The 12,198-nt window shown below is 39.9% G+C and overlaps 2 protein-coding genes across 11 annotated transcripts in view; one reads left to right on the top strand and one right to left on the bottom strand.

The window, feature by feature from the left end:
* ZSCAN20 (zinc finger and SCAN domain containing 20) overlaps positions 1–10,492 on the top strand; it is a 35,390-nt gene extending 24,898 nt beyond the window's left edge. For 2 of the 4 annotated variants that reach the window (XM_074217839.1, XM_074217837.1), the window contains exons 7-8: positions 860–1,363; positions 4,781–10,492. In XM_074217839.1, coding sequence (XP_074073940.1) covers positions 860–1,363; positions 4,781–6,039 — 1,763 coding nt within the window. In that variant the 3' untranslated portion in view covers positions 6,040–10,492. Of the gene's footprint in view, positions 1–856; positions 1,364–4,780 lie in introns of all 4 variants that reach the window. The other 2 variants (XM_074217838.1, XM_074217836.1) reach the window with 1 other exon arrangement.
* The window catches only part of LOC141508847 (zinc finger and SCAN domain-containing protein 29-like), a 29,953-nt gene continuing 26,281 nt past the window's right edge, over positions 8,527–12,198 (bottom strand). For all 7 annotated transcript variants that reach the window (XM_074217832.1, XM_074217831.1, XM_074217830.1 and 4 more), the window contains one exon: positions 8,527–12,083. In XM_074217832.1, the coding sequence (XP_074073933.1) occupies positions 11,257–12,083 (827 nt within the window). In that variant the 3' untranslated portion in view covers positions 8,527–11,256. The remainder of the gene's footprint in view (positions 12,084–12,198) is intronic.

Here is a 12,198-nt window from a genome sequence, read left to right as displayed (position 1 = left end):
GGCAGTAGGATCTGGTACCATTCAATTTAGTGAACATTTATTAATGTATATGTGCATGTATATAAATATACATAAATGCATATATACGTGTGTGTATATGGCACTGTATCTGGCTCATATACATATATGTGCATGTATTTTCAGCTACTGTGCTAGGGAATATAAAAACAAAGAAAAGAACAATTCCTATTTAGAGCTTATATTCTGCTAGGGAAATAGAACATATGCACAGATAAATAAATAAAAGAGAAAGACAAAAAGATTTGGGCCCAGAATTTTGTAACTAACTATATCTTTGACATGTTTCTTTGGGGGGCCCAAATTTTGACCTTATGGCTTAGCTAGGCTCTTTTTTTTTAGGGGAAGCAGGTCTTTGGGTATATGGTTTTGACCTGATTGTCAATGACAAGAGTCATTGGACATAGATTCTGGTCTTGGCAGTATTGCTGGCTGTTGGACCTTGGATGGTTATTTAATCTTTCTGGGCTTCAGTTTCATCTTTAAAATGAAGGTCTTGGACTAAAATTATGACATCTTAGACCTAGAATGGATCTTGGAAGGGTAGCTAGCCTGAAGCATCCTGTCTGAAACATGAGTTCCCCTCTGCAACCTTCTTGACAAGTAATCATCTCATCCCTAGTGGAAGGCCTTCAATAGGAGGAAATGCATTTATTAGCTAGTCTCTCAGATTTCAGCCAGCTCTAAAGTGCTGATTGTTTTTCCTTTCCCTTAATAGAAATAGCATTTTCTTCATAATTCCTCATATGCTCAACAGGCCTTTATCCCTAGGCCATCAGGTACCAACCAGAATGACCCTTTCTAGGTTTGAGAGCTCTAAAACCTTCTCTTCTGGTAGCAGGTGTTCACTGGAGCTATGAAGAAACCAAGACTTTCCTTGCCATTCTTGGTGAATCTCCATTCTCCAAAAAACTTCAGACCTGTCATCAGAACAGCCAAGTGTATCGTGCCATCGCTGAGCGGCTACGCCAACGGGGTTTCCTCCGAACACTAGAACAGTGTCGCTACAGGTTCAAAAACCTCTTACGAAGTTACCGGAAAGCTAAAAGCAGCCAGCCCCCAGGGGTTTGCCCCTTTTATGAAGAGCTGGATACTCTCATGCGTGCACGAGCAATTCTTAGAAATGCCCACCTCCCAGAAAGGCCAGGAAGGAAAGATGCTGAAGAATGGGGCCAAAGGGCCTGGAGACAGGAGGAGAAGGAGGAGGAGGAGGAGGAGGAAGAAGAGGAGGAAGAGGAGGAGGAGGAGGAGGAGGAGGAAGCAACCAAAGAGGACAGAGGCAGTGATGTACCAACCCAGCATTTTAAGATCCTTGACACTGCAGCTCCATTTAAAAGCTGCATTGGTAAGCTTCTCCCTGTTCATTAGGCAACCATGTGGCCTGTCTAATGGGAATAGCACTGGACTGAGAATCTAAAGTTTTAGGAGCCTCATTTCAGCTCTGCTAATCACTGTGACCTTGAGCTCTTGTCACTGACTTCATTTTCCCAAATGTTAAATAGGCATGACTTTTGTGCTATTGAGAGGCAGCATGCTCTAAAGGATAGCATGCCAGACTTGGATGTAGGAAGACCTGTGATCGGATCCCACCTCAGACACTTCCTAGTCATGGAATCCAGGCTGAGTCATTTCATGTTTCTGTGTGTGTCAGTTTTCTTGTCTGTAAAATGAGGGGGATAGACTTGATGGTCTCTTTGTGCCCTTCTCTTTCTAAATTCATGATCCTGTAATCTCTAAGCCCTTGGACTCTGTTTTCTTAGTCCATTATTCCTGTTTTAACTTAATGACCTTCCTTCATGTTTAGTTATGACCAGTGAAATAACAACTATACAAGTAGCCATTTTAACATGTTGTCCCTTCTACCCTTCAGATATTCCTCTCGTCCTGTCCTAGTGGCTCTTAATATGGCCTCACTTTCCCCATTTGCACCCTTCTCCTAAGCTAATGAGCATTCTCAAAGGAAGTTGTGAAGTTGTGCAAGAGATAAATTCCTGCCATCAAACTTCAGCTAACTCACTGTATGGCCCAACTTTTATTAATTTCTGATGAACTTTCTACTACATTCCCTAGGACAGCAGTTCAAAACCTGTGTTTCAGCTCTACCCTACCATTCCTTTTAGCCACTGACATATTTGTCTTTTATTTACTGAGAACATAGGCTATCTTCCTGCCCTCTTCACTGGCTTGGAACCTTTGTAGTTACTAATTTTTTTCATTTTCCCCTTCACTTAATGCTAAATTCCAATCATACTCCATTCTATCTTTTCTCATCTTTTCCCTCATCCATTCAATATCCTTATAATTCTGGTTCTTTTTTCTATGCTTAAAATGAACCTCAGGTTTCTCCCATCTTAAAATTCTTTCCCTTTATCTAAATATTCCCTCAAGTTGTCCTATTTTCACTGCTAAACATGTGGACTAGTCTTAACTCTTTCCTGAACTTTCTTATTCTCTTTTAAAATTCCACAGCCTGACTTCCATCTCTAAGGAAATTGCTCTTTTCAAGGTTACAAGTAATTTTAATTTTCTTAATTTCCAGATCTAGTATTCTTTTCTTGGCCATATTCTTCCTGTTTCATTCAGCAGCATTTGACCTTCTTGACTCCTTGATATTCTTTCTTTTCTCACTTTTTTCTCACTTTTTTTCCTCATAGAACTTTTCCTGTATCTTCTTTTTCCCTTCTGGTTCATTGTCTTGTTCCTTCACTCTCTCATCAAACTCTTTTAGGGATCTTGTTCACTCTCATGACTTTACTGAGGGAGTCATTTCTGCAAATGACCCCCAAGTCATACATACAGTTCTGATAGCTTTTCAGAGCTCCATGCCTGTATTTTCAGCTGCCTGTAAGCATCTCTACCCAGCTATTATGACAGCACCTCAAAATTTAACATGTCTGAAATGAATCATGTCTCTTTCTATCCTCCCAAATTTCCAATTATTCTTTGTGGTCCCACCATCCTTGGTCATGCAAAAATCTTTGAATCATCTGTCCTCACCTCCCACATCCAGTCAGAGGAAAATCCTTCACAGTATCTCTCAAATTCATCTTCTCTCAGGGCTCATATTGTCACCATCTTTCCTCTGGACTATTGTGGTGGGTTTCTTGTGAATCCTCCAGTTTCTACCTCTTCCAAGTCATCTTTCAAATGTTTACTGGAACAATCTTCTAGTCTGAGGCTAACCATGTTATTCACTTGCTCAAAAAAAGCTTCCATAGCTTCTCCTTGTGATGGACCTGGCATTTGAAACCTTAGGTAGTCCAACCTTTCCAACTTTGTTATAAATGAATTCTCTGTGCACATTCTACATTTACATCAAAGTAGACTGCTAATTATTCTGGAGTTCATCCCCTGTGCCTCACTTACCCTTCTTCTTCCCTGTCTCCTACTAGTATCCTACTTGAGGGGCTCCCTTCTCCAGAGCATCTTGCCTTACCCCCCCTAACTGAAAGTCATCCATTCTCTCCTCAGAAATTTCTGATGACTTCAGGCCTTCTGCTTGCCTTGATCCCATACTTGTTTCATACCTTCTTTTTTGTACATATTTATTTCCCCTGATAAATTGTAAGCTCCTGAGATGTCATGGATAGAGTCAGGTGACTGACTTGGGAATGCTCAGTTTCAAGTCTTGTTGACTGGAGTCCTTGGGGCAGATGGATGGTGCTCTGGGAAGCTCTAAAATTCTGTTAAGTTGCAGATCAAATACCAATCTGCATTGGCAGAGAAAGTTCTCTACTCCAGAGAAATCATAGGTTGAGGCTTGAGGATGGGCAGTTATTTTCTTTCCATTCCCAAAATGGAGCAGGCACATAACACTTATTTGCTTTATGAGAATTGACTGAAGTGACCATTCATTCACATATTCTCTTCTTGCATCCTTATAAATGAATCAGTACCTATCTGTGGGGGTTGGGTATTTTTTTTTTTCACCTAGTCAGCCACAGGCCAGTCAGAGAGCTGGAGCCTATGGGGTTCTGAGGGTCACAGCTTTTATTAACCTAAGTTAGCAAATAGGATGATAGGATCAAGAGGACATTTAAGAGATTTGTTCCAAAAGGAACTGGTTGGAGCTGGTACTGGAAATTTTGCTTAAGACCTCTCCAGAAGGCCTTATACTTTAATCTTAAAGACTCTCTCTAGGCATTTTCCTTCTGATCTTTGTAGGCTAACCATAGCAGATTTAGCTGAGGAAAGTTCTGTAATTAGGTCTTATTATGATAAATCCCTCTTAGTCTCCTAAGCAAAATTGCTTTCTCATTCTCTGGCCAAATGTGATTTTTCGAATTCAAACAAGAAGCAGTTAGGCAGATTTCAAAATATGAATATTGGGGTCCTACTCAGCAAATACCAAAATATAATCCTTACCTTTGAGGTGCTTAAAAATTTTGTTTTTGAAAATGAGCTTTTGCAGTTTTATCTTTAATTTTTTTATTGATATCTTTTGTTTTTATTTTACTTACATTTCCCCATTTTCCTACTCCCATAGGAAGTTGGAAGTACTCTCATGAGGAATCCCTTATAACAAAGATTAATTCAGCAAAATTCAAAAGCGTATAACTCAAGCCTAGCATTATATAAGCCATGTTGTACACTCACAATCCCCAGTGAATGGGGATTCACAGGGCCCTCCTATTCAAAGAAGGGAGGGAGGCTGCAACTTAATATCTCTAATTTAATTTTAATTTTATTCCTTCTCCATGTATTTCCCCCAGTTCCACGTTTCTTTATTCACTATCACTGTACATTTCTATTCCTTTTTTAGATTTGGACATGAAGTGTGAGAATGAAGAACAGAATTCAAAGCAGCAAGTTTCTGAGGAGCTGCACAAGTCATCAAAAGATTTTGAAGAAGATGGTTGCCAGCCTGTTTGGGGAAAAGACACTGAGGATGAATATGAATCATCAAGACAGTGTGAAAGTTCCTCAGAGGAACAATGGGAGAAATGTGGTTCTGAAGAGGATTTAGAAAAATTAATAGATCATCAGGGATTGTACTTAGCAGAAAAACCTTACAAATGCAACACATGTGTGAAAAGCTTCAGTCGGAGCTCTCACTTTATTGCACATCAACGGATCCACACAGGTGAAAAACCCTACAAATGCCTTGAATGTGGGAAAAGCTTCAGTGACCGTTCTAACCTCAATACTCACCAGAGAATCCATACTGGAGAGAAACCTTACAAATGTCTTGAATGTGGAAAAAGCTTTAGTGATCATTCAAACCTAGTCACTCACCAGAGAATCCACACTGGAGAAAAACCCTATAAATGTAGTGAGTGTTGGAAAAGCTTCAACCAGAGTTCAAATCTTATTAAACATCAGAGAATCCACATGGGAGGAAATACTGACAGATATAATGAGCATGGGGAAAGCTTTGCTAACAATTCATCATTGAGGGCACACTTGAAAAACCATATGGGGGAGATTTCTGAGAAGGTTGAAGGAGAAAACATTTTCAGTATGAGCTTAACTTGTCATGGGCCCCAAAGAGCTGACTCTGGAGAAAAACCTTTTGAATGCCATGAATGTGGAAGAAGCTTCAGTAAGAGCTCAGCCCTTACTAGTCACCAAAGAATCCATACTGGGGAGAAACCTTATGAATGTGCAGAATGTGGGAAAAGCTTCAGTAAGAGCTCAACCCTTACTAATCATCAAAGAGTCCACACAGGTGAAAAACCATATAAATGTGTTGATTGTGGGAAATGCTTCAGTGAACGTTCAAAGCTCATCACTCATCAGAGAGTTCACACAGGAGAGAAACCCTATAAGTGTCTGGAGTGTGGGAAAAACTTTCGTGACCGTTCTAACCTCATTACTCACCACAGAATTCACACTGGAGAGAAACCATATAGGTGTGGTGAATGTGGGAAATGTTTCAACCAGAGCTCAAGCCTTATTATACACCAGAGAATCCATACTGGAGAGAAACCATACAAATGTACTGAGTGTGGAAAAGATTTCAACAATAGTTCACACTTCAGTGCCCACCGGAGAACACATACTGGACATAAAGTGATGTAGGAGAGAAAAAAAAGCATTTATTTTAATTTTAGGAATCATGATAAACTTGCTGTACTTCTTTAAGCTTTAGGCTCAGTTCATCCCAGGGAAACAGTACTGGTATAAAGCCAAGCAACTTGGATGTGAATTTTAAAACTCTAAAGAGTTGAATATTAAAACACATTTCACAAGAAGTTTTTGTTTTGACAAAAACAAAACAACCCACAAACATATTCCTTAGGCCTTGCCATGGTTAATGAAAACTGTAAGAGCTAAGTGAGTAACTTTGCAATTATTGGTCTAATACAGAAAAGTCATTAGCATGGGAACTTTGAGGAATCTTGTATTTTATTGGAGCAATAAAAAACATTACCACATCACAGATTTCCGATTTTTAGCAAACCTAGAGCACTTAACAGGACCATTTCAACCTCACATTACAATCTTGTAAAGCAGATTGAGATTTTTTCCTTTTTTTATAAATGGGAAGATGAATGATTAAAACAAGAAAAGGCTTGAATGTAGCTCAGACATTGTTAATATAAAGTCTGGGACTCCTTTCTGTGATTGGTGCCATGCTAGCAAACTCCTGGCTAGAGTCATTATGAAGAGGCCTAGGGTTTTTTTTGCCTTTGTTTTTTAAACTGGTGGTAGTGAATTTAGGTATCTACAGAATATGGAGGAATTGCTGATGGTGATATTACCTTTTATTTTCCATGCCTACCTGTTTTGGAATTATGCCCAGGAATAAAAATGATAACTAATTATTTTAATTATCTTAATAAAAGTAGAATTTTGTCCTTTTGAATGTCCTAAAATTTTTTAAGACACAGATAAGTGGTTGGTGGAGGACCACATTGCTATATTGCTGCAGATGGATTTCTCCTTTTCTATTCTTGTCTTGTTGAGAGAACTTTCTTTAATGTTAATTGAAATCTGATGGAATCTTTGTGGTCCTGAGCCATGTTGGAAATGAAAATATTTATATGATGGAAAATCTCTGGAGTAACACCATCCAAAATTTAGGGTGATTCAGTTGCTTCCCAGAATAACTACTACTGAAACCAATAGGGCAGAGGAAGCAGGTAATTTATCAGACAGCTAGTTTGAAATCCCCAATTACAGTGAAAGTATTGTTAACAGTCATTTTTGTCATGGTCCCTAAGCAATGCCATCCTGGAACAATTTCTAACTTTTCTGGAATCTCAAGGTTGAGATGTTCTGGGATTTTCACATAGGTACCGTCCTTGGAACTTGGACACAGATGTCATTTCAGATCTCTAATGCCAGTGACATATTTTGATTTTGCCTTCAGTAGTTGCTGGAAAGTTCTAGACAATTGGAGATTTTACAGATAAGACTGTGCCTTTGCTCAGGTAGTTAGTTCTTCACACAGGATATTCTAGGGGTCCCAAGAGAGCCAGGAGAATGCAAATATCTCCTACAAGCCTAATGTGCCATTGCCAATTTTTGGAAAATAATTGACATCTAAAATATTTCTTAAATTCACAGCTTTTTTAACATTTTGCATTAGGAAAAGAAATTGATGGGGCAGCTAGATGGTGCAGTGGATGGAATACCACCTTGGAGTCAGGAGGACCTGAGTTTAATTCTGACCTCAGACACTTAATATGTGACCTTGGGCAAATCACTTAACCCCATTGTCTTGTAACCCCCCAACCCCCCCAACCCCCAAACCCTCAAAACCAAAGGAAAATAAATTATTTTCTCATTGATTGTAGTTAGTAGATAACAAGTGAATTTCAGGGACTTTTTGCTTTGCTAATTTAGAAAAATGAAAATGCTTCAGTTTTGCCCAACAGATTAAAATGGTAATCCCCTAGCCATATGTGTATGTGCACACACGTGTGTGTGTGTGTGTGTGTGTGTATTATCTGTAAACTTTAAACCAAAAGGAAAAACCCCTCCTAAGTTTTGAGAAACTCAGGAATAGAAATTTTTAAAAGATTCAGCTAATTCTGATCAAAAGAACAAAACACCATCCACAGCATGGGAAGGTGAGTAGATACTGCCAGGAATGCTTTCAGTAACACCTTGTGCCTCTGCTTCAACGCTGTCCTGATAAGAGACCATCCCGGAATAATTTTATAAATTCTATAGTAATAATTTTATAGATAAATAATTCTGTAGTAAATGGTGTGAGCCCAAGGTTTGAAATCTTAATAGAATAGTTAGTGATGGTTCTTATCAGCATTCCTGAGAGCCTCAATCCTTTCCAGGTTTTGACTTGAATGGTTTCTCCCGTTGAGAGCATGGTAACAGATGCTTCTGTCCTCTCCTTTCTTTTACACACCTGACTCTCAAACGTAGGCAAGGGAAAACATGGTTCATTCTGGACTCTACCCTTGCAGAGGAAGGGCAACAATAATCTGGATGCATGAGGCATGATGGATATTTTTGGCAGTGGCTTAAAATTTAAGAAAGGTCCCTGGCCAGAGATGGCACATAACTGAAAAGGGCTATTAAGAATGTTTGTCTGCAAATATAAAACTGCAAGGGAAAGGGGGAAGAAGAAAATCTGTATGTGCCTCAAGTTATACACTATAAAGAATATGTCAGAAAATTGCAGTTGAGAACCCAGGGTAACACAGACAAAAGAAAGGAGACAATCATTGCTAGCTCACATCAGACCCCACCGCCCCACACACCCTGGATTTCATCATGAAGCACTTCTCTTTCCAAGATCTGCCATATAACTCACGTCTGGGTTTCTCTCTCCCCACTCATTTAATAGCCCACTGGTTCCTGTTGCTTTCAAGGAGCAAAGAGGTACTTTTATGTTCCTTACACATTCTGTGAAGCACCTGGGGCCCCCAACTTATAGGTAGGTGTCCCAGGGAACAGTGACCCTAGTTTCAATGTACTCTGTGGATTCCCATCTCCTAAAACTATAGCTCACAAACCTCTATCCTTGTGTTTATCTTTAGTAGTCTGCCAGCAGACAGTTAAAAGCAAAGCTTTTAATGACATAGTAAGAAAAGTAGCAATATTTCTCCCATAAATGTCACAACACTAACAGTGAGAAGAATAAAAGGCATGTGTGGGGATCATAGGTGGCTAGGGCACATGTGTAGAAAAGTACCTAATATAAGTGATTGGGGAAATGTAACAAGGAAAATATAAATGGAAAACATAAGTCCAGGGTAAACGTGTGGAAGAGTACCCAAATGGGGAGCACGTAGCTAGGTCATATATGTAGATGAGCAACTCATGCTGCTGCCAGTGCTATGTTCTAGTACATGTGAACAATATGGCAGACTGGACATTTTCTCTAAGTCTAAAGATTTCAAGAATAGAGGAAAGTTTTTAACATCAGGGATTCTAGAGGTCACAGTGGAGATTGAGGGTGCATAGCTGAAGAGTATAGGGTCTAGACAGAACTGGATAGGAATAATTGTGGGTTAGATGTTTTAAACGAGGCAGGTTACAGACTGAATAACTTCCATTTCTGTCTTCAAATTCCCAATACATTTGTTGAATTTAATTGAATCACACAGATTAAAGGAGCAGGAAATTGGGATTTACTACACATGGTGGGGAAGGGGATGTAGATAGGGAGAAACTTGTTGACTAAAAGGCGGGTAAGGTTCCAAGTAGAATGTTGCTATCAGCCTTTGATGTGATTAAAGCATGGGATTCTATCTTGTGGAACCTAGAAGGGTCTTGGCTATGGAAGCAAAGGTGATGAACTTGTACTTGAAGTTTATTTCATCCCACCTCCTGGATGTTGCAGATGGAGAAAACAAGGCTTATAAGGATTTGGTGACTCGTCCAAATTTGCACAGGGAAGGTACAGAGGCAGGCTTTGTACCTAGGTCCTCCAACTCCAATGTTCACATTACATCATTCATGCATGAGTGATATAAAAGTCTGTTTGAAATGTGAAGTCATCACTGGCAATAACATGTTGCCAGTATTGCCTTGGAGATAGTGAACTTGATTTGAAAAGAAAATTTCAGATGGTAAAGCTGTAAAAACACTGTAGAAATCTGGGTATTATGTAAGATTAACTTCTTCCCTCATCAAATATACTTGGGATCATCAGATCATTCAAAGCTGGAAGAGACCTTAGAAGCCAAGAGATGGAGGCTTGCCAACCAGTGTTTAGACTTTAGGATTAACTTTATCAGCATTCTTACAATTTCTCACAATCATCCAAATGCTATCTAATTACCCTCTAATTGTTATCATTTAGAACCACAATGAGCAATAAATTCAATTTTATTAATATAACAAAGGGAACAGGCAGTACATTCACCATAGTCTAAGGCATTCTTTGAGGTTAACATGAGGAAGGGGAAATGAATTTCACTTTCACAATTCCCATATCGAGTTAAGATGTCTCTATACATTCAGAACAAACCCTGAAGTTCCTTTATCAGTCTACATTTGTCCTTATGAGTCCAGTGCTGTTAAAATCAGAAAACTCCAAGCAAAAAGACCTGAGAGCATTAAGGGGGGGAGAGGGAGAGGGAGAGGGAAGGAGAGAGAGAGAGAGAGAGAGAGAGAGAGAGAGAGAGAGAGAGAGGAGGCACTATCTGCACATATTCTTAACTAGTTCTTTCACCACATTTTATAAGTACCTGTTCATATTGAATAAAATATACCCAGAATTCCCAAATCATCCCTCTTGTTCTTTCCTGATTTCCTCCTGAAACTAGATACTCTGAATCCCAAAGTTGAATGGTTCCATCCCAATGATAGCAAAATAATTTTCTAGGAGGCACTGATAAAACCCGAGATAAGCAGGAGACATCCAGACTTGGAGGTGTTCAGTGCATAAGGCTTTCTTTCTGAATGAAAGTACAAAAAAACCAAACCTTGTTTGGGAAGATAAGGATTACTCTCCCCTATTTTATCAAACATAAAACTGAGGCACATGGGAAGGGTAACCCTGCATGCATTGAGGTAAAGGCACAGCTAGGAAGGGGACTTAGTCTCAATTTTAGACCCCATCTGGTGAGACTCTTTCCCAAAGTGGAAAGAACAACTGAGTAAGAATCACAAAATATTGGGAGTAAAAGGACCTTGGACAGCATGTTGTCCACCTTTCAGATTCATAGATTTATAGGCTCCTAGATAGGTAATGTTTGGCCTATGGTCACATGAAAAATTATGGCAAAACTGGGATTGTTACCCAGATCTCCCAACTTCCACCACAATGTTCTTCCCACTCAATCAAAGCTTACTGCTATTCCTGAACAAAACCAGGGTAGATCAGAAGCATTCACCTCTGTTCAGAGAGCTCTTCCCATGCAGGCTTCCCGAAGTAGAATCGAGCCTGGGCTGCAATGGAAGTTTTCCCCTCATGTGAATTCTCTGATGTTTGTGGAGGGAAGAGCCTTTACTGAAGCTCTTCCCACACTGGGGGCACTCGTGAGGTTTCTCACCTGTGTGGGTACGCCAATGGACACTGAAATGGGAGCTATTGTTGAAGCCTTTTCCACATTCACTACACTTATAGGGCTTTTCCCCTGTGTGGATCCTCTGGTGAACAACCAGGCTGGGGTTGAGCCTGAAGCTCTTGCCACACACTTCACACTGATAGGGCTTTTCTCCTGTGTGGATTCTCCGATGTGCAGCGAGGCCTGCTCCATCACTAAAGCTCTTTCCACATTCTAGACACTTGTAGGGCTTCTCTCCTGTGTGGATTCTCAAATGAGTGTTGAGGTGTGACCGCCAACTAAAACTTTTCCCACATTCAAGACACTTATATGGTTTTTCTCCTGTATGTATTCTCTGGTGCATTACCAGGTGTGACCGCCAACTGAAACTCTTTCCACATTCAAGACATTTGTATGGTTTTCCTTCTGAAGCAGATCCTTTTTGAGCTGTGGGATTTTGTAAATCCTTTTTGGAAGTCATTTTTCCTTGTCTTTCTCCTAGGTCTCCCCCCCATGGTCTCTCTTGTTGGTACTCATTTTCACAGTTTTTCCCCCAGTTAAGTAGTTGAGTTACATCCCTTTCAGATTCACAGAGTTGCCTTTTCTCAGAAATGCCCTGATTTTCAGGCTCTTCCTTGTTTTCACTCTGGATCCTCAGCTCTGAGAAAAGCAACAACAGCAACAACGAAAAGATGATTTCAGTCAACCAATTAGTCAAGGAAGACAACCGAGGGCTAGGAAAAGGGCAAGGTCATATCCAATTATAGCTTTCAGC

Source organism: Macrotis lagotis, chromosome 1 (assembly GCF_037893015.1).
Source record: "Macrotis lagotis isolate mMagLag1 chromosome 1, bilby.v1.9.chrom.fasta, whole genome shotgun sequence".
Classification (NCBI taxonomy): Eukaryota; Metazoa; Chordata; class Mammalia; order Peramelemorphia; family Peramelidae; genus Macrotis; species Macrotis lagotis.
Note: the sequence above shows the minus strand (reverse complement) of the source record. Positions and strands in the feature narration are given on the sequence as shown.